The 22,625-nt window shown below is 33.2% G+C and overlaps 3 protein-coding genes across 3 annotated transcripts; all 3 read right to left on the bottom strand.

The window, feature by feature from the left end:
* Positions 1 to 4,201: 4,201 nt before the first annotated feature.
* HELRODRAFT_191378 (hypothetical protein) lies at positions 4,202 to 7,688 on the bottom strand. Its single transcript, XM_009018146.1, has 5 exons — positions 7,312 to 7,688; positions 5,584 to 5,748; positions 5,361 to 5,517; positions 4,647 to 5,242; positions 4,202 to 4,504 (listed from the first exon to the last, which is right to left on the bottom strand). The coding sequence occupies exons 1-5, from the start codon at positions 7,434 to 7,436 to the stop codon at positions 4,366 to 4,368; spliced, it is 1,182 nt and encodes a 393-aa protein (XP_009016394.1). The 5' UTR covers positions 7,437 to 7,688; the 3' UTR covers positions 4,202 to 4,365.
* A 5,059-nt stretch (positions 7,689 to 12,747) lies between these two features.
* HELRODRAFT_171430 (hypothetical protein) lies at positions 12,748 to 15,848 on the bottom strand (the record flags this gene model as incomplete). Its single annotated transcript, XM_009018145.1, has 2 exons — positions 12,748 to 12,895; positions 15,481 to 15,848. The coding sequence occupies 2 exons, from the start codon at positions 15,846 to 15,848 to the stop codon at positions 12,748 to 12,750; spliced, it is 516 nt and encodes a 171-aa protein (XP_009016393.1).
* Positions 15,849 to 16,273: 425 nt separating this feature from the next.
* HELRODRAFT_171429 (hypothetical protein) lies at positions 16,274 to 17,268 on the bottom strand (the record flags this gene model as incomplete). Its single annotated transcript, XM_009018144.1, has 3 exons — positions 16,274 to 16,673; positions 16,761 to 16,892; positions 16,979 to 17,268. 3 exons carry the CDS (start codon positions 17,266 to 17,268, stop codon positions 16,274 to 16,276), a joined length of 822 nt encoding a protein of 273 aa, XP_009016392.1.
* Positions 17,269 to 22,625: the final 5,357 nt, after the last annotated feature.

Below are 22,625 nucleotides of genomic sequence, written 5' to 3'. Positions count from 1 at the left end.
CGCCGAACATGGGTGTCATCAGTATCATTCTTTTGGCGGTTAATTTTTGATGTATATTTTTGTAAAGTTTTAGTCCGGTTGCGATCAATACCACCGATTCTCATGTTTTGTTTAAATTTGACTAAATATTTTAGAAAAAAAAACAGCAATTAACGGATTTCAAAAAAATTTCTAAATGTATTTCCCGCCAAAAACTGGTTTTTAGAATAAAAAAATTTCTAAATGTATTTCCCGCCAAAAACTGGTTTTTAGAATAAATGACAATTTAAATACCAAAATCGGCTTGTGTTTCAACGAATTCTAAGCGACGACCAAGATGCCATAGCAGCAAAGCGTTGTTTTTTATAAAAAAATGTGACAGCACGTTGTTTCTAGGTAAACGCCTTTTAAATGGCTGCACCTTTAATGGTAATGATAAAAACGATAACGGCGGTGAAGTTGGTTGTGATAGAACTGATGACTATGGCATGATCCTTCTTGACAATATTAATAATAAATACGTAACAAATTGCAGTGAAAATAACGTTGGTGATGATAACGTGGGAATGATAAAAACAATGACGATGGCGGTGATGATAATGATTGTAGTAAGGATACTGGTAATAGTATTGATGGAGAGGATAATAATAATGGGGGGAATGGTGATGATGGTAATGTTAATGGTGCTGGTAGTGACGGTGATGATGACAATAATTATAACATTGATGTTAATGATAACAATAATAATAGCAATGATAACGAAGATAATTGTGGTGATAATGATGGTGATGATATCAACGGCATTAATAATGGTGACAAGATGAGTTTTAAGGGTAGTGTTAAAAGATTACATATGGGTTTATTAAACATCAGATCGATGATTTTGATTTCAAAAGCTGACAGGATATACCATTTATTGGATGATAATCTGGATGTTCTTGTATTGACTGAGACAAGGCATGTTTCTTCAGATCAAGTCTCTGTTAAACTCGCCATGCCTTAGGGATTTGCGCTTGTTGATTTTTTGAGACCTTATGACCCTGGACACGGAGGTATAATAATCTATTTTTGTGATTCATTCAGATATAAGAAACATGAATTACCAAAATTAATTATATTTGAGGCAGCTGTTCTCATTTTAACAATGAACAAAATAAATGTTGTGTTATTTTTTGTTTATCGGCCAGGATCACAGCCAGTATCCAGATTATTTTGTCAAGAATTGTCAAATATTCCAGAAAGTATAATAATATCAGGTGATCACATAGTATTACCAGGTGATTTGAACATACATGTTGAGAAAAATTATGATATAGGTACACACCAAATCATTGTCCAAGTTATTTGACTTGTTTTCAATGCGAAATATAATTGAAAAACCATCGATACCAAGCTAATTACAGGCACGACTTGCCTGTGATTAGCTTGCACATAACAGATGTTAAAATATATCCACCTGAGGTTTATTCTGATTACTCTTTCTTGTCGTTTTGTTTGCCGATTAGTCGCTTTCCTGAAGTGAAGACTAGAAAAGTTGTACGTGCCTGGAATCGTGTCGATGAAAATAAACTGATTGAATTGATTAAAGAATTGCCAATAAGTGGTGCTTGTAATGTTAATAATGTTGGTAGAGCAGCAAAAATATTTAATGAAGAATATCTAAAGATTGTTACTATTGTTGCCCCCGTCCATACAGTAGATTCAAGTGTTATTCAGACTGCACCATGGTTTGCTGCATGTTGTAGAGAAATGAAACGTGCTTGTAGAAAGTTGGAATGAAGATACAGAAATAATAAATGTTCAAAAAATAAAAAGATGTGGAGAGATTTAACAATTGTAAAAAATGAACACTTTTCAAAAAGAAGAGAAATGTACTACTGGAACAATTTAGTAAATGTTAATGTTAATAATCCAAAACAACTTTGGTGAGTCTTACATAAATTTTTATGTAACAAAAAATATAGTAAGTGTAACGATGCAAAAAGTGATAATATTGCTAATATATTTGCAGGTTTTTTAGAAGCAAGATTGATAATAATAAAAAATGATAACCTATTGGACAGGGCTCATCTCCTTTCAATAGTGAAGTGAATAAAGATCAAAGATTTTAAGATTTTCTACAGTGTTCAAGAAATGATGTTAAATCAGTCGTCGTCAACAACGTGTATGCTTGATCCTATGTCTACGAGTATTTTTAAAAAGCATATCGATCTCTTCTGACCATCCATAACTGATTTGATTAACATGTGTTTGAAAACTGGAAGTTACCTATCAATTTATAAACAAGCCAGCAGTTTAGTAAAGAGTTAATTCAGAGTTTTCTTCATAAAAAATTAATTCAAAGTTTTCTTCAGTGAAAGGTTAATTGCAAGGGGATACAGACAATTTCATTCAACTGAGACAGGTATTATCAAATCTGTTTTGTGCATCTGATTCGAAGCGGATGTCATTGGTAGCATTGCTTGTATGAGTGCAGCTAATGCGGATGTTGTCTATAAGTTATGGAGTATCAAGTACAGTGATGACATTTTTTGATTCTTATATCTTATATGCGTGGCAGGACACAGCAAATATTTTTTTTAAATGAATATTCTAACAAAGAAAAATATTTACAGGGGTTAGTTTTGGGCCCATTTCTTTTCTTAGTTTATACGGCTGATTTTTTTTATATTATTGAAAGCTATGATATAAGAAGTTATGCTTATGCGGATGATATACAGTTAATGTCGAGGGCATCATTTGAAATGTTTGAAGACTTAGCTAACAGACTGAAAGATGCTCTCTCTGCAGTTAACACTTTGATGGCCCAAAATGGTATAAAATTGAACAAAGACAAAACCAAATTACTGCCGATAGGTACCTGGCAGCAGACTTCGAAGATACGTATAAAGTCGCTAAAGACTAATGATTCTGTTATTAAATTTGAAGAAACAGCAACGATTCTTAGTTTTACGATAGATATAACCAATTCATCTATGCGAGAACACACTAGGCGTATAGTCAAGCCGTGTTTGTTTCAACTTCGTCAATTGTGGCAAGTATAAAAGTATTTAAACAAAACCACCATGGTAGTGTTGAGTCATTCGTTTGTTCATCCACGATTGTACTATCGCAACACCGAAAAATGTGGTTGAAATGTTGCAATCTATTCAAAAAAGAGCTGCTAAAGTGGTAATGGTGGAAAGTTCGATCATGGGATTTACATTGGCTGTCGGTAGAAAAAAGGATCGTGTTCAAAATATGTGTTGATGTTCAGATGTTTGAATGGTCTTGCTCCACAAAACTTGTCGAATATGTTTGCATTCAAGGATACGAATTCACAAAACCTTGTTTTAAGATCAAAGCTATTTAAAAATTCCGGCAACAAAATCGAAAATTGGGCCGAGGAATTTTGCTGTTTGTGGACTGAGGATATGGAACAATCTTCCTTACACCATCCGCAAACCTGGAATATCACTGGTGTGGTTGAAAAAAGAATTAAAGACTTTTTTATTTTGATATTTTATTTGAACAATATAATAGTTGATAATGTAAACTAAGGACGTCATATTTTTTTAGTATTTCGATATTTCTTCCTGTGGACAATATTACAGTTGATAATATTTGAGAGGTTTTGAGTAACTTTTTAAAAGGCGCTGCATAAGTTTTAATATAATAATAATAACTTTCATCAAATATTAACACAAAATATAATAATTTCATTGTCTCATGTTAATTCATAACAAAAAGTCACTGTCTGATAAGAAAGTAAACGAAAACAGGCTTCTTTATGTGAACACTAGACTGGAAAAAACTTTGGATTCTAAACTCTCTGCTGAAGAAAACTCTGAAGCAACCAACTCTTCACTGAAGGGAACTAAACTTTAAATTACCTCTTCACTGAAGGAAACTTTGAATTAACCAACTCTTCAGTAAAAAAACTAAACTTAGAATTAACTCTTCACCGAACGAAACTTTGAATATTCTTTTGCATCAACTTCGCAGGTCGCACGAGTTTAAAAAAAAATTTATGTATATAAACTTTTCTTATAGAGCAATATTTGCTGATTAAAATAATACTAAATTTATTATTGTAGCATTTATAGTTACCGAGAAAACGAATTTTGAAAGAATTATTCTTACATTCAACTTGAGCAATGTTAAGAGTGGCGCTCAATGCTAAGCGAGCATGGAGCGTTATACTCTCGCAAAAGACGTGAAAAGAACGATTGAAAATTGAACACACAATTTTTTCTTGTTTTTATAACAGCTGTTAATTGAGAAAATAATAATTATGAATAATTTATATTTATAATAAAATTTAATTATAAATGATTAATTATAATTATAAGATAATTATATATATATCTATAATTTATATATATATATATATATTTATATTAAAATTTAATAATCATAATCATATCCATTGATCAGGTCTGTAATGAGACTTTCTACTGGTAACTTGTGGTCTTCAGCAGATTCTTTGTCTACCTCCCAGTAGCTGATGATGAACGTGTCTTTTTTCTTCTTCCTGTCTTGTATCCTGCCAATGAACGTAGATTCCTTTTTCTCACCCATTGACCACTTGTGGTAGAGAAGTTTGCCTGTCAATGGTCTTCCAGACGTTTTGCTGTTTATCAAGGCTGGCAAATAATGGATCATTAGAATTTCCATTATTAGTCAACAATTTGAGGACTGCATGTTCAGTATTCTTGCGATCTTTGTCTTCGGTTTTTTGGCTGAGTTGTCTTCTTCTTTCCAGGATGGCATGGTCAGTCTGCCTCTCAGTATCTTTGGAGATGTGCCGAATCTTTGCAAGCCACGTGATAGCAAACTTGATGATTTTGTTTTGCTTCTGCTCCGATTTAGCATCCAAACAATCCATGGTGTGGTTCATCTTCGCCTTCACCTTTGCATTTACAAAACCTATGGTGGCACAAGGTGATTTTCTTATGAAAAAATCAGACAAAGCAAAGGTTCTTTCCGCATGGATGTTGTGAGGAGATGCTGAGCTGGTGTCTGCAATCATCTGAGGAGTAGGGTTAGACAACTCTCTAGTGAGGTAGTTTCCCATCTGTCTCTCCATGACCTCTATAACACTCTGCATAAGAGAGATCAAAAGTTTATATAGCATATCATTGCTATACACTTTGTTCATCAGAGACAGGAGCACATCTTCTTTTAGAGGGTGACCAAACACATCAGTTTTCATCAGCATAACTTCTGCTGGGTGGTGTAGCATCCCCTCAATCACTGACTTGCCCAACTGAAAAACAGAACCCTAGGATCAAGTTTATTATTATCAAACAGTGTTAATATTTTATTAAAAGAACAATGCTTACGTTGTAATAGACAAAAAAATAAGTGAAAAAAAAATTTGCATAAAAAATCTCATCAACCATTTCCAAGTTTAAGAGGCCATGTATGTTACGGTATACCAATGTCATCCATGGGCCAGTGATAATCTTCCCAATGATGCCTAGAGCTTGAAATTGCACCATGACTCCCACTTGTTTGATCCCAATACATGACTTTGTGATTTTGTTTCTGTTGTTACTATAAAAAGGTTTTTAAGATTTTTAAATAATTTATTGAGTCAACTAAAAAAATGAACATATATACTTTCTAAGAAAAGTTCTGAGAAGTTCTTCATGATGGATGTCAATGCTGTCCATATAGAGTATCAAGTTCAATCGGTTTTCAACATATATAAGGAATGTGCCAGCTGTGACATTGTTGGCTTTCAGGAATGCCTTGAATGCAGATGGGTCTCCCTTATAGTTGTACCTACAACATCAGTAACAAAAATATCACCAATTATGAATAAACATTACACTTCATTCTAGAACAACAGCTCTCACCATAATGGTCATCGATATCGCAAACAGTCTAAATCAGAAGAGGCCAGCTCACCGAACAATCTTAACAGCATTGGACCTCACAAAGGCCTTCAATACCGTTAACCATTGCATCCTAATCTCCGACCTCATGTCATCATTGCTTCCACGATCAATTGTCCGCTGGTTGTCAAACTATCTGCATGGACGCTCTGCATCAACAGAGTTCCGTCGACAATTTTCAAAACAATGCACCATCCGCTCAGGAGTGCCTCAAGGTTCTGTATTGTCACCAACTCTGTTTAACTACTAAGTCTCCAAAATACCAAACTCTCCTCCAGACGTCAAAGTTATCTCTTATGCAGACGATTTTTCAATCTACACTACAGGTCCGAATGCAGATGATTTGACACTTCGGCTCAATTGTTACCTTCCGAAGCTTTACGACTTCTTCAATAGCAGAAACTTGGAGATTTTCACCTCCAAGTCTACAGTCACCCTCTTCACCACACACACTTCACAGTATCACTATCATCCAGCAATAAAAATAAATAACAGTTTATTACCACTCGAACATAATCCAAAAATATTAGGCCTCACGTTAGACACGATGCTGTCCTTCTCACAACACCATAAAGAAACAGCATCCAAGGCCTCGATAAGAAATAATATTTTAAAGGCACTAAGTGGTACAACCTATGGCCAGGACAAGGAAACTCTTTTACAGACCTACAAAACCATCAGTCGTTCAACAATCGAGTATGCCTGTCCTGCCTGGGCATCACTGACATCAGACTCAAGTTTCTTACGTCTTCAACACTCCCAGAATGCTGCCCTACGTCTGATTACAGGTTGCCATGTGATCGCCTCAGAACGGCACCTTCATTCAGAATGTCAGATGTTAACGGTAAGGCAGCATTCGGAGCTAATAGCATAACAATTCCTACTCCTATGCCGTAACCCTAGCCACACGTGCCATCATATCATCACGCAACAACATCCTCATCGCAATATAAAGACCACCCTCCTCTCCAAATGGTCTTCAATAACTCATGCGGTTCTACCAACAACCATAAATAGCGATTCTCTGAAGTCTGCTCTAAGAACACTACACTATAACACCATCAAAGCCGCTACAGAGACGTATCAGTCGCCATTGTTGTTGCTTGACAATTAAGCCTCCACCAACACCAAAAATAGATCCTACAAAAGAATCACTTCCCAGGGCAATCAGACGGACCCTAGCCCAACTCCGTTCTGGCCATAGTATTCTTCTAAACAGCTTCAAAAACAGAATCGACAGTGGGCGCCTCAACACCTGTCCTTTCTGCAACAATCATAGATATGATGTACCGCATATGTTTAGCAGTTTAGCTGTTCACAAAACACCACAAAACTACAACCAATAGATCTCTGGAGAAACCCAATTGCAGTGGCAGTTTGGCTCCAGCCTCGATTGGAGTCCCAGGGGTCCCCCAGAAGAGGGCAACAACAACAACAACAATAAAGAAACATTATATATAAAAAAAATAAGTGCCTCAGTTTGGACAGGTTGTATAGAAATGAGACAGCAGTTCCACCTTTGCCGGTTCTTCCTGTCAACCCATGCATGTTGTCAAAATCGGCCAAACATATCATGGCATCAGATGCAATTCCTTCTAATGGATGAACATAATTAACTCCTTGCAGCAATAAAAATACTGTCTTTCTTGAACGAAATACATCCCCTTGGAATTAACTTTTCACTGAAGAAAACTTTGAATTAACTTTTTATGAAAAAAACTCTGAATTAACTCTTTACTAAACTGCTGAAAACTTTAAATTAAACTCTCCTCGACATTTACACAAAAAAAAATTAAATCTGCCGAATGCCGTACCACTTCTCGAAACTAATTTTGCAACACTGAAGTTAGACACGCTTCCACCCTTGATCTTCGCATTTATTCTGCAGCACATAACTATCGAACCCTGACATACCACTCACCACACCCGGAATATTCTTTAACATCTATAAATATTCATGAGGTAACTTTCAGAAAGTGAGACAAAGACGTGACAGGTAATCAGCTACATTGCGATTACCAGCCCTAAGCAAAGCGAAGATTAAATTCTTGTATCAATCAATCAATCAATCAATTAGCTTATAAAGCGCTATTTCCGCGATGTTCAACAGCGCTCCTCAATGAATTTTGAAAACAGATGGGTCTTGAGATCCGCTCTGAACTTCGCAAGTGATGGAGAAGTAGTCAGAGAAGTAGGTAGAGAGTTCCAGAGAAAAGGACCAGAAAAAGCAAAAGCAGATTTGGCAAAAGAGTGTTTAACACGAGTTAAGAAAAAGCGAGAAGAAGACGATCGTAAACCGGGGCGTTTAGGTTCAATTAATATATCTGATAAATACTTAGGAAATAATTTAGATTGAGACTTATACATGAACGTGCAAATTTAAAAAATTATTCTATATTTTATAGGTAGCCAGTGCAAGAGAACAAGATATGGAGATATATGAGAAAAGAAAGGGGCACGAGCAACTAGACGAGCAGCAGAGTTAAAAGCTTTACTTATAGGATAGAGTATAGAGTCAGGAAGACCATAGTAGAGCGAGTTACAATAATCAATCCTAGATAAGACTAACGAAGTAACAAGAAGGAGAAGAGTAGGATCATCAAGAAAAGGCAAAAGTTTTTTTATTCTACGTAGATGAAAGTAAGAGCTTCCAGCAACACTATTAATCTGAGAAGAGAGAGACATAGTAGAATCAAAGATAAAACCTAGACTACGAAACTTATGGGAGACATTAAGAGTTTTAGAATCAGGTAAGATAATAGGAGGAATAGTAATTGAGTGTTTAGATTTATTAAAACAAATTAATTCAAACTTAGAAGGATTAAGTTTAAGACACATAGAGTCAGACCAAGCGATAATCGAAGAAAGACATAGAGATAAATTATGAAGAACACTATTGAGATTAGATGGAGGAAAAGAAGTATAAATATAAGAATCATCAGCATATAGTTGACTAGAGAAAGAAAAGTTATTAATAATACGAGGTAGTTCAGAAGTATAGAGTATAAATAGAAGAGGGCCAAGGATAGAACCCTGAGGTACCCCGAAAGTAAGAGTAGAGGAGTTAGAAGTAGAATTATTGAGAACAACAGAAGAAAAACGATTACAGAGATAAGAAGAAAACCAAGATAGACAAGAATCAGTAATATTAAAAGAAAGATGCAGCAATCTCAAGAGAATAGTATGGTCAACAGTATCAAAAGCTGAAGAAAAGTCAAGAGCAAGAAGAAGAGTAAGATTACTATTGTCACTAGAGAGAAGGATATCATTGTGTATTTTAAGTAAAGAAGTTTCAGTACTGTGAGCAGGTCTGAAACCAGATTGAGATACAGGTAGCAAAGAGTTAAAGTCTAAATAGGATGACAGTTGATTAAAAACAACTTTTTCTATTATTTTAGAGATGAAAGTAATATTAGTTACAGGTCTATAATTAGATAAAGAGGTAGGATCTAGAGATGAGTTTTTAAGAATAGGAATAACAATAGAATTCTTATAAGAAGTAGGAAATTTAGAGGTGGAAAGAGATAAATTAACTAACTTGAGAATGATTGGATAAAATATTGAAGAAAATTCTTCAAGTAAATTAGAAGGAAGTAGATCTAGAGAACAGGTTGTAGACGACATAGAATTAATAATTTTAGTTAGTTCTAAAAGATTTATTGGAGTAAATACAGAGAAAGATTCAGTAGTAAGTTTAGTAAAGTTATGAGAAGAAAAATTAGAATTAGATGTTCTTAAAGAAGTAATTTTATTTACAAAAAAGTCATGAAACGGTTGAGCAGAAATAGATGAGTGAGAAGATTTTTTATGTAGTAGTTTAGATAGAACAGACCACCTATTTTTAGATGTTGAAGCAGATGTTATAGAATTTCTAAGAAAAGTAGAGTGTTTAGAGAATAGTAGATATTTATAATTAATCAATTCAGATTCATAGATAGAATAAAGAGAGTTAGATGGATTTAACCTATAGGCTTTCTCCAGTCTTCTAAGACTTTTCTTGGCTACTACACAAGCATAATCAAACCAAGGAGCCTTACGAGAATAGAGCCTATAAGTAAAAGATTTAAGAGGAATAAGCTCATCAAGAATAGAAGTAATGTAGATATTAAAAGCACATGTAAAAGCACAGACAAAATCATCAACATCAGAAAATAAGGTAGTATCAAAAATAGTTTCAGTAAGAGATTGAAGAAAAATATCTTTATTAAGAGAAGACCAGCATCTTTTAGAAATAGACATAGATGAATTTGAAGGAAGAAAATCTAATGAAAAAACAGATTCAATAAGAAGGTGATCAGAGTAAGGAACAGAGCTAGCAGAGATATTAATAGGCTTAGAAAAAGATGAAGCTATAATAAAATCACTAATGTTACCAGAATTATGGGTAGGAAAAGAACAATATTGAGTTAAGTTAAAAAGAGACAAAATATCATTAAACCTACGAGTGTAAGAACATGATAAATTATTGAAGGTGCAAGTTAAAATCACCAGAGATGTAGAAAGGAATAGAAAAAGAGTAGAGAGATTCAGCGAGTGAGTAGAATTCATCTAAAAATAAAGTGAGAGAAGAAGGAGGGCGATAGATTACAGCAATATAAAAAGATAGAGAAGAAGACTTAAGAGATACAGCAAGACATTCAACAGAAGAAAAGAGAAAAGAAGTATTAATGGAAGCAGTAAATAGAGATTTATAAAACAGACAGATACCTCCATAAGAAGAATGAGAAGATGATAGAAGATTTTTTGGAGGTCTAGAGAGTTCAAGGAAGCTGTAACCATCAGGAGTAGCAACAATAAGAGAGGGAGAGTTAGAGTCCCCATGCCAAGTTTCAGTAAGAGTAAAAAAATCAGGTAAAGGAGGAAGAGATTATTTGATGGATATAGAGCGATTTTTTATTAATTGATCTTATGTTAATATTAAACAGTGAAAATGTAGAGGTAAGTTGAATATTGGTATTTTTAAATCTAGTTATATTATTTAAACTAATAGAATTAGAATTATTATTCTTATCATTAGTATTAATTACATTAGGATTAGAGTAGGATTTAATACAATTATTATTATTCTTATTATACTTGCTATTAACATTATTATTATTAATATAATTATGGTTACTAACTATATTTATTTTTTTGTTAGAGTTAGATTTATTATTTTTATTGTTTTTATTAGACCTAAGATTAAAGTAAATAATTCGCCGCCGAACTACTCTCGTCGGAGACAAAGGAGTGTTAGAGAGGCTTAAGAGAAAGTCTCTAGAATAAGACATAATAATATTTTCAAGTTAAGGAAAAGATGTAGAAAGATATAGAAAAAAAAATAACCGTAGTAAAAAAGAAGAGAACTCACTTGTTCAGAAGCAAAAAACAAGAATCCATCCAAATTACAAAACCACCGAGAAAACGTGCCGCCATCACGCTAAACGTGAACCGTCCGAACGGACGTTATTTAATTGTTATTGTTAATTTTTCCGGATTTAATTGTTATTAATTGTTAATGTGGCCAATGCCCACATTAACAATTTCGCGCTTTTCGGTTTTGATTCCGTTAAGTAGGTTAATGGTGTAGACGATAATTTTGGACATACAAATTCAGTCACAAAATTTTTGAAGAGCCCATATTACCGCAAAGGCTTATCGTTTTATCGTTGACCAACGGTTTTGCTGATCTGTAAATTTTTTACTTGCAAATGCAACTGGTCGTTCCGAGTCACTATCGTCAGGTTGTACCAAACAACAACCTATTGCGTTTTCGCTAACGCCAGTTATCAAACCGAAACGCCGTTTGTAGTTCAGAGTGTAGAGTTTAGTCACTTTCCTCAAATTCTGTTATAATTCCGTTTAGACTCTCCTGATGTTTTTACCGTCCAGACCACACGAGCTGGCGCCCCTTTCTTTGTCTAATCTGTGATACTGTTCATTTTATTGGCGAGATTAGGGATAAATCTTTGAAAATAATTGAAAAAGCAGGTGAGTTTCCTGTTCCCCTTTTTCGTTTTAGGTGGTTTAATAGAATACAATAATACAATATTTTTTTATTTCCCTCCTCAATATGATACAAAATAATGATAAGAAGGCAGTATGGTTGTGAAAAAGTTCATTAAGAAACTCATCTAGCACAACCACACCTGGAACATAAATTGTCAAAGTTTTGCAGAATGTCAATTAAAAATTAGATAAACATTTGTTCTCATGAAAGACAAAAAAGAAGCAACTGGAAAAATTAAATGTTAAATTTACTTGTTCCAAATAACAACAATTTAAAGAAAAAGGCAAAATTACAAATATCATTCTCACTTACAACATCAATACCCAATCACACACATCCAAACTCACACACATTCATTACTCACTCTCAAACATCCATACTCACCCACACACGATCATATTCAATCTCACACATTCATTCTCCCTCACACACATCTATACTCATTCTTACACATTCTTAATAATTCACACACATCCATACTCACTAGTACACACGTATCCATTCCATACTCACTCATAAACACATCCATACGCATTCACACGTTCATGAATTGGCGATGAAGGATGTCAGGCTTCTTTTAAATTCAAAAGGTGATGCTAAATCGTGATGGAATCGTGATAAATCGTGATTTTAACAGCTGATTCCAGATTCTTGGTCCTCTACAAAATATATGGTGAAATAGAGTATTTGTTTTGGATTTGTTTGACCTGATATAGTTTTGTTTTCTTTTATTACTAAGATGTTGGAAATAATTATTGAATATTTGTGGTAGTTTTTCAGTGAAATGTTTATAAACAAAATTTACTAAGAGATAAATATTTAGCTGATCAAAGTTTAAGTTTTTGGTAGCCATAAATAATGGTTTACTCTGAAAGCGTCTTGTCGAGGTGATTAATCTTACTGCTCTTGGGACCAGTAATCGTCGAATAAGTACTTGCCCAAACTGTATTGCAGTATGAAACATGTGGCAAAGAGTGTGTTCAAAGTTGTTGTTAGAACGAAATGACGTATTTTGCTAATGGCTCCAATTGCTATAGCAAGTTTGCTGGATACGTGATGAACGTGATTGCGAAAAGTTAGCTTTTGATCAAGAAAAATTCCAAGAAACTTGATGAATTTACTTTCTAAATTTTTGTGCCTATTGATAATGATCTTGTACGGCTTTCTGTAATTTAAGTATTTTACTGGACCAAAAACAATCATTTTAGTTTTTTTCTAGTTCAAAGTTAATTTGTTGTTATTAAACCACTTGACAACCTGTTTTAAATTTTCATTATTTTGTATTATTAACTCATCCATATTTTTGCTTTTACTAAAATATTTTGTATCGTCTGCATAACATACATAGTCAAAAAACATGGATGCTTTCGGTAGGTCATTAACAAATATGATAAATAGTAACGGGCCGAGGATGGTTCCTTGTGGGACGCCATGACAAATTTTTAAAGTAGAAGAATTTTTATTTTGCCATGTGACAAATTGAGTTCTGTCTGATAAATAACTCAAAAACCAGCTCAGTGGTAAACCCCGTATTTCATAACACTTCAGTTTATTCATCAAGATGGAATGATCAATGCAGTCGAAAGCCATCGAACTCGTCCTAACAACGTAATTTTTGGATACGGCTGCCTCACCAATTTGTCGAATCATTTCCGTGATGGCTAATTCTGTTGAATATCCATTACGAAAACTAAATAGAGAATCGTTTGTTGAATTAGATTTTTGAAGATAATTTACAATTCGATTGTACATATATTTTTCTATTATCTTCAAAAAAGGTGGTAATGGTGACACCGGTAGAAAATTTGAAAATCATTGTTGTTCGCTTCTTTTATTATTGGTACCACTTTTGAAATTTTAAAACAACTAGGAAACACACCTGAAGAAAATGACAAGTTTATAAGGTGTATTAGAATTGGTGATGTTGAATTGATGGTTTTAATCACAACAATTGAAGGAATTTCATCAATACCACTTGAATATTTCAATTTTGAGACTCTTGGTTGTTTGAATGATTTCATTTATTGTTGTTGGAAAGCAATAAAATGAGTTAAACATTTAATTTTTGAGTGTTTTTTCTGGATCAACATTGTTTGTGAAAGATTTTAACAGTTTAGGTACAATATTGATAAAATGATTGTTTAATTCATTTTCAGGATTTATTAAGACTTGATTATCTGAATTAATCGTTATTTCACTACATGAGGATTTATTTTTATTTCACAATTTGGAGATGATTGACCAGGTGATTTTGCTATTGCTTCTATTCTTTTTGAACAAATGATGAAAAAATTGTTTTTTAGATGTTGAGTTCAACTTCACACAACGACGAGCAACGGATTTATATATTTTATGGTTGATTATTGATGGCTTGTCGATATATCTTCTATATAAATTATTTTTTGATCAGATCAAATCAAGTAATTCTTTGGTTATCCAGGTCTAATTTTATTTTTAATAACGTTTTTCTTTTTTCTATTTGAGTCGATTAAAATGTCAAAAGTTTGTTTGAAAATTAAAGAAAAAAATTAAAAGCAAAATTTTTAATGATGACTTTGTTTCTGTTTGTATAGTATTGATCCATGCTCGTCAAATTATATCGTTGTTGATATTGTTTTTGCTCCCTGTCCGCGTGATAACCTTCATAAGCTCTGACCAGCTCCAAATTATGTTTCAATTGAAACAAATATTTTTCAGGGTTTTTTCCAATATTTAAAGAGAATTTGTTGTTGCCGACTCGGTATTCTTTTAAAACATACAGTGGGCCACTGGGCAACATTCCATATTATAAGTATGGACTGACATGGGTTGTGGCTGATGGTTTCTCCCTTAAACACCATAGGACAAATAGCAGTATTTGATGCCAACTTTTTGGGTTGTCTTGTGCCAGTTTAAAAATCATATTTTTAAATTTTTATTTACTGCTGCCTCTAGATGTCCTGGTGAATTGAAACGCGGAGTGCAACCCAAATGTCGTAACATTTCTCGAGTTAACCGACTGGTAAAATTTGTCCCTCTGTCGAACTTATCACTTTCGGAATGGCATACGTCATAAAAACTTGTAACAATACCTCACACGTTGACTTGGCACTGAGAGACTTTAACGGAAATGCCATGGGCCATCTGGTAACTGCATCCACTATCCCCAAGGCGTAGTTGTACTACATCAGCAACTATCAATGGTCCAATACAATCCATTATTAAATGGGTAAATAGTAATTCATCTTTGCACCAAATTGGTACTATATAGGCACTCTAAGTTATAATAAGGGTGGTGCTCTTAATTGACAGATATTACATGTTTTGCAATATTATCGAATTTTTTTGTCATTATCGGGAACTAAAAATTAAAGAATATTCGTCACTTCGTTGACTTAAAAGCCATATGGCCAGCAAATGGAACGTCATGCCCCAACTGGAAGACGGTTCCAATTCTTGTGGCTGGGAGGCAGCGTTGTTTTACTTTATGATATGACCCATAATATTTTCCTTATAGTAAAGTAAAGTATTGCGTCTTCTATGAGAAAATTTCCCTCTTTTTGCCTTGCCAAACCCCAGGCTTTCTTCAATGTACTGCAATTCAATTGTTCCTAGCTGAGTTTTGCTTTTTCTACGACTCCTCCAATTCACTCTTCTTGATCATCTTCATGCTCTTTATTACTTGAGTCTATTACGACTATTTCATGTATATCCCCGATGTTGATGTGTTGTTGTTTTTCTATCACACTGTTTAATTTTATATTTGAAAACGGCTGGGGTAAAACATGATCATCTTCATGCTCTTTATTACTTGAGTCTATTACGACTATTTCATGTATATCCCCGATGTTGATGTGTTGTTGTTTTTCTATCACACTGTTTAATTTTATATTTGAAAACGGCTGGGGTAAAACATATCTATTGGAATGTTCTAACACATCAAATACGCTTGGCGTTATTATTATGTCACATCCCAGATTTTGTATTATTGCTGCCCATATTTTTATAGCCGGTGCCATATTAAAACTTGATTGTTGATCTGGCAGCGGTTTAACGTAGATCCAAGTGCAGTCTACTTCTCTGAGCTCCTGCCCCTCTTACCTTCAGCTTTCCCAGCCTCGATAATTTCAAGGTATTTATGATATTTTGATCAACGCAACAGACTTCAGCTCCGCTATCAATCAACGCTTGACATGTAAAACTGTCATTAATGACAACGTAGGTATGCGAACGAACAAAATATTTGTCCGCAAGTATCACTTCATTAATTGTCTTGTTTGATAGGTGTGCTTCGTTATTTATTTGTCTCTTTATTGCATCAGTTTGACTTTATGAGTTTCTATACTGTTCAAGCTACCAGATACTTCTGTCTCTAGGTTCACCACTTTTGCATCTTGATTACTGCTTTCACCCCCTTCTTCTTCCTGCAGAACTGTACATTCCATTACTTGTTTCTGCCGTGCCTCATATTTAGAGTTCCTACAATAGCGGCTACATGACCACTTTCCACACAGGTGAAACATTTTATGGCATATTTGTTGTAGTTTATTTTTCTTTGGTACATCATGCCACCCGTGCCAAACATTTCCATTTGATTGTGTGTGTTCCTACTAAACTCCATGCGTTTAACATTATGGGCAACTCTCATGTTCAGCTTAAAGTGATCTATGGTCTTTGCCAATTCATCGCCCCTCAGCCAATCCTGTGTTTCCTTTGCTATGCTTATACGAATTCCAGTGTTGATTTTGAAATTATTTTTTTTCAAACGGTCGGCGCATATAAAATCGATTGCATCAGCTAGGGTTTTTACTTCCCTACTCTTGAAGTAGTAATCTGACGTATTTCTTAACTATGATAGTACAAATGTGTACCTTTCATTTTGCTTTTGACGAATCGAGTAAAAGTCATGGCGTAATATTATAGGGTCAAACCGTAGATCTTTCATTAATTGACTCTGGATAAACTTATACTCCTCTTCAGGATTCACATCCATTTCATATTCGTTTACTTTTTTAACTTTCTTGGCAAAACTGATATAAAGAGCCGTGCTTGAAACAGTGCAGCTATTTTTTGTTTTTAAAAATTTTTTCAATACAATCAAAGTAAGCAGGCAGTTCTTTTACGTCCTCTGGATCGGCGCCAATGAAACCCTTCAATGTCTGGGACCATAATGTTCCAGTATCGGCAATCATCAGTTGCCTCATTATTTTTCTCTTTTATTGCTTGCTTATAAGCTTCAAGCTCCTTTTTTGTTTGGATTTCTAATTCTTTCAACCTGAATTCTTCCCTCATTTTTTCCTCAGCAAGACGTAATTCTTTTTTCATTTTAAATTCCGCTCGTCTCGCTTCTTCTTTAATATTCATTGTTTTTAAATCTATTTTCAGTCGCATTTCTTCTTTCCTTAACTTCAGATCTGCTCGATATTTTTTCCATTTCATTGCTTTTTCATCGCGCTCTTGTGCCTTTCAGCTCCATAATGGCTTTGTCCTCAACCTCTTGTGCCTTTTGTTTAGATCTCCTTTCCATTATCCACTAGTACTTGGACCTCATGAATTCAGTTACCCGTCAAGCTTCAAGGGGGAGGGGGTCTAAATATTTGTGACACTTTGTGGGGAGGGGGGTAAACGCAAGTGTGACGTCCCTTTTTTTAGATAAAACAATAAATTTTTTTCATATATATATATATATATATATACGCATAAATGAACATTAAAGCATACAAGCGAGCAAATAGCTCATGAATATTAATTAAAGGAGGAGTCAAATTTAAATGCCGTCGTTAAAGTTTACCGCTGTGTAGGTAATCCGTTGGTTTCAGTTTCACAGAACCTGGCCAGCCTTTGGGAGGAAAGCAATTAGTGATCTTTCATATTAATTCGTTATATTTTAACTAAGGTAAAGCATTTAGATATCAAACTATCGTCATTTAAACTTGTAATTCGTTATTTTTATATCAATGAAAAATAAAATGCATAGAACAATTTCAGTGTTTAATGACTCATCACTAAGAGGGGGGGGGAGTTAAGTTTTGTGACATGCTTATTTTTGGGGTTGGTCGATTTGTGACAGTTTGACAGTTTGTGACTCAGGGAGGGGGACCAAAAAACGTTAAAAAAAACGTGACATCCTCTAAGGACAGCCCCTAATGTCAATAACATTAACAATCTCAATAATCTCAAAGCTAATATTTATCAAATATATAATTTGTATAATTGTACCAAACAGAAAATCACACCGAAACAACGTTGTTAACTTAATTATGTCACTTGTTCTAAATAAATACGATTTACAACAATTCCATATTGTTGAGCTTATTTTTAAAAAGTTTATTAATGCTAAGTGGGCAAAAATATTCAAAGAAATGAAATTTGCATGGCCGGAAAACTCGTTTCGTTTTAATATATATATATATATATATATATATAATATATGCGCCTTTGCGTTACAAAAGTTTGCCATGGTAATTAACATATTGCGCTAAGAGGTAATTAGTGTGTGCTGCTATGAAGTAATTAGCATATTCTCTGTTTTCATTTAATTACCACGTTTTCTTAGCTCAGGTGTAATTAGCAAATGTGCTGCTGGAGATTAATTAGCATATTGCGTATTAATCTATCGGAATTCTTAATTCATACACCGCTCCTGGGCGTAATTAAATTGTCATTATTCAAATAAAAATAAATTTGCATGCAGCAAGTGTGAAATAAAAATCCGAGTCCTTCAAAATGGCTGGCCCTAGACATTGGTCTCATCTGTCAATTGGTTATTCTGGCCTTGTGTTTATCCGTTAGCTGAAAATTGATTAGGAAATATCTAAAAATTGTAAAAATCATAATTTAAAAAAATAGAGTTATTGTAAAAATATATAAAAATAAAATATATAAAAATAATATTTGATGAATTTCTATGAGATAGGTAGCGCTTTAGAATCTTTTGTATTCGTATTTTTGGACGCTCAGAAAATGCGCAAGCGCATTGCTAATTGGCGGGCTGTTATTGTGTTGTTTGCATTGTTGGTCGTTCCGCGGTTTGCAGACTTGTTTACCTAAAAAGAGTTTGGTCCTGCAAGGATTTCGCCATCAAATCTCCCATAAAATAATTTTTACTGACTTTGTTTGCCAATAAAAAATATGTCCGAAAAGGTTGCCACAAAAGCTGCAAAGAAGGAGACCGCGGTTCGCAGCAAATTCACCGAAGACTCTGATGATTCTGCTCCTGAAGCAAAAAGAGGTCGAGGAAGGCCAAAGAAGGATCCGGCAGAGAAGGTGCAGCTATTTTCATTTGAGCTTTATTCTATTGCTGGTCTCAATTTTTTTCATTTACATACTCGTATGTCATAAATAAATTAATAATTATAGCATAGATAGATTAGAGATCACTTCGTTAGTTATTTATTAAAATTAAATTAAAAAAAACAAAACAACAAATTTAAATAAATAATTTTGCAATTATTAATAGTAATTATGTACATGATAAAAGTATTATTTTTAAAAATTTTAATTAGGTATTTGCTAATTTTTATAAAATTGGCAATTTATAAAAATTTATGGCTTTATTATGTTTTGATGATTATTATTTTGTTTGTAGGTTAAGCATATTTTTTTGCATATAGTTTTTAATTTTTTTCTTTAATTTGACTTAGTTTTAATTTAATTTTAATTTTCTACATTTAAAATATGAGGTGACTGAATGAATTACTTCTTGACTTTTAAATTTCTAATTTTATATGATCTTAGTCAGTGCTAGCATTTCACATATGACATAGGTCACATTGAAAACTATATAATATAATTTTTTAGATTGGAGATACACCTAATTTTTGGTCTAGCCAAATATTCTTTCAAAATTTAATGTTTAGCTTTGGGAATTTTAAAGGTGATTAATATTGTAACTTCTGTTAAAATATTAAGTGATGACTAAAAGTTTAAACTTTAAGTTGGTTCCTGAAAAATAATTGCTGAATATTATTAGTAGGAAGTTTATTTTGGCCGTTATAGCTGTTAAAACATGTTCTTAAGATTGATTATTAGCTCCATTAAGAGTTGTTGAATAAACAAATATAAATTACATAAAGTTTATTCAATAGCATGTTTTTCGTTCGAAATAATAACATTTTTCCGACTTGTGGGTTTCTTTAATTAGGCTTTTGTCATATAGTGGATCAACTATTGTGCATCTGCTATTATACTATTAAAATTAACTTGTCATTACTTATGTATACTCCTTGATTTGTGCATTATGTCACCACAAAAGTTAATTTTGGTGAAGTTGTATCAAAAATTTTAGTTTTATTTGAAGAATCTATTAAACGGAGTCAAACAAAACATGTTCATAACTTTGTTAAACATCAAACATTCATATAAAGTCAAAATAAATTTTTATTCTGAAAAACTATTTTAATATTGTGTTATTTATAAGAAGTGTATGTGCATTGACATGCTATCATTTTTATATTGATGGTAAGTGCTAATATGCGAATAAAGTCACAGTTTTCTTCACAGTTTTCTTTCAATTTTCAATGTGTTTTAAAATAAATTTAAAATGATTTTACTAAGATAGATGTTGAACTTTTTTTTTTGGATGTTGGAACCTGTAGTTAAGAATGGAAAATTTTTGTTGCAGGTGTTAAATATTTGTTAGACTCCAACGATCTGAATGCGAGCAAGCACTATTCAATATGCAAATAAAGCTTATAAAAGCTTAGTTTTTCACATCGTTTGAACCAGGTGTCATTGAGAAATAATAAGTGCTATATTGCTCCTGTTATGCAAGTTCTATATTTGAATAAATACTTGTCTTTCAACTGACCACTGAGAAATAATTTTCTTCATTTCAGATTATGTGGTTTATGTATTAAGATTAATTACATCAATTACTAAGCAATTTTTGAAAGTTTTTTTAATGTTAAAGTTTGAACAATTTTAATCCAAACATTGTATCCAATAATCATTTAATATCTTTAGAAATCTTTCATGCTATATTTACATCCAGTCAACAATTTTAATCCTTTATTGAACTAAATGCTTTTCTCTGGATTTTTCATTGATTATAATATAATTGGCTTTTAAATTTGTTTTCATTGCATTTTAATTTGAGGTGTTTAAAATTGCCAACAACTAACGTTCATTTAAAATAACACCTTGTGCAGAAAACCACCACAAAGGCTTCAAGTAATCTGGGTGAAAAAAAGACAAGAGGGAGACCAAAGGGCTCAACAAAATCTGACCAATCAAAGGTGGGAATCGACAACAACAATTTTGTTCACTCTCTTTGTTTATTAATTAATTAAATCGAATTGATTTTTTTTTTTTCAAAAAAGAAATCTGAAGGCTCAAAGCGTAGAGGACGACCTGCCAAAAAGGTTTTACTTTTGTTTAAGTTTTTTATCATTCAATGTTAAAACATTTGTTATGTTTGTATTGTTTAAGTTTTTAAATTACTTTAATTATGTGACCTCAATATTTTTATTAGTGTTAATACTTTCTGATAGTCTTTAGCGTTGTTGATAATCAATTGTTACCATTCTTAACAAATTTATAGTTTTTTCTATTTTGAATCATTTATGCTTTTTTTCAGGACAAGAAGGAATCGGAAGATGAGGAACAGAATTCTGATGATAATTAACACTGACATCTGTAGTTTTAAATGTTTTTTGTCAACATTTAAATGTATAAACTGACAGTGTCTTTTTCTTATATTTTATTTATATGTAATGATTGATGGTTTTATTTTTTGTCACCTCAAATGTCTAAATAATAAAATATTTAAAGTGGAATTGATGCTCTTAGTTTTTAGTTGAGTTTTTTTTTATGATTGCGTGGACATCAAATTAGTGTCCTATACTTGCGTTGCTTTACTCTGAGTGGGGCATGGTGACCTGGATGTTTTCTAGTGTTAGACTAGTCTGAATGGAAGAGTTGCAAGCACTGGATGATAAAAAATAAAGATAGCCTTAGGATCGTTGTGTCAGTCTTACTAAACGTGACTGAATTGGCGTAGGCGAAAAAAAGATTACTTGATTATTTCAATTTCCAAAGTATCGCGTTTTCTATATATTAAATATGGGATTCAAAATTAGGTTTCAACGTATTTTGCATCTTTTTAAAGAAACTTGAAACAAACCTATATAATGTTTGTATCTTTATATTGGAACGAGGTTTCCGTTAAAATGCAATATATAACGCTAAAATACTAACGCACTTCACCAACGGTATAAAATTACCAACAGTTGTCAATGGCTCGCGACCATCGAACGACTCAAATACTACGGCCAGCTAGTGGCGTAGACAAAAATTGGCTGTGGGTGGAGCCTAAATATGTTAAAAAAGCTAATATTTTTTTGCTTATCTCACAATTTGTTTGAAATTTTTCTATTAAAACCACTGGCTTTGTGCAAGATGTCACTTAACTGAAATATACAAATTTTAGCAAAATTATATAGAGAATTCGATCAATTTTTTTCATGCCATAACATAGTTTTCCATTCTATCACTGCCAGCTTTAGGACTAAAGCCTCTATGCCAGAGCTGCCAGCAAAAATTGTTACAAGAAAATTCTTCAAGTCGGCAATGTGAATAAATACGTAGCTAGTGACATCACTGAATAGCTTAGAACAATTGATGTTGGAGTCATATCCTGCTATCTGGCCTTCAGAGGAAGATGCAATGACAGATCAGACGAATGCCAGCCATCCACGCCATCTACTTTATTGCATCATGTGCTTTGACGCAAAATTGGCTCGAACAAAGCAGAGTGAGACAATAGACATTAAAGTACGATAACAGCAACCTACTCA

Source organism: Helobdella robusta (genome assembly GCF_000326865.2).
Source record: "Helobdella robusta unplaced genomic scaffold HELROscaffold_20, whole genome shotgun sequence".
In the NCBI taxonomy this organism is placed as follows: domain Eukaryota; kingdom Metazoa; phylum Annelida; class Clitellata; order Rhynchobdellida; family Glossiphoniidae; genus Helobdella; species Helobdella robusta.
This window is presented reverse-complemented; position numbering and strand designations above follow the sequence as displayed.

Coding starts and splice junctions, on each gene's coding strand:
- HELRODRAFT_191378 (XM_009018146.1), bottom strand. CDS start 7,436: ATGATATGTTTGGCCGATTTTGACAACATGCATGGGTTGACAGGAAGA. Junction 5,518..5,583: donor CTCAGAACTTTTCTTAGAAA/GTATATATGTTC, acceptor ACCTTTTTATAG/TAACAACAGAAACAAAATCA. Junction 5,243..5,360: donor GCCTCTTAAACTTGGAAATG/GTTGATGAGATT, acceptor ACTTGATCCTAG/GGTTCTGTTTTTCAGTTGGG.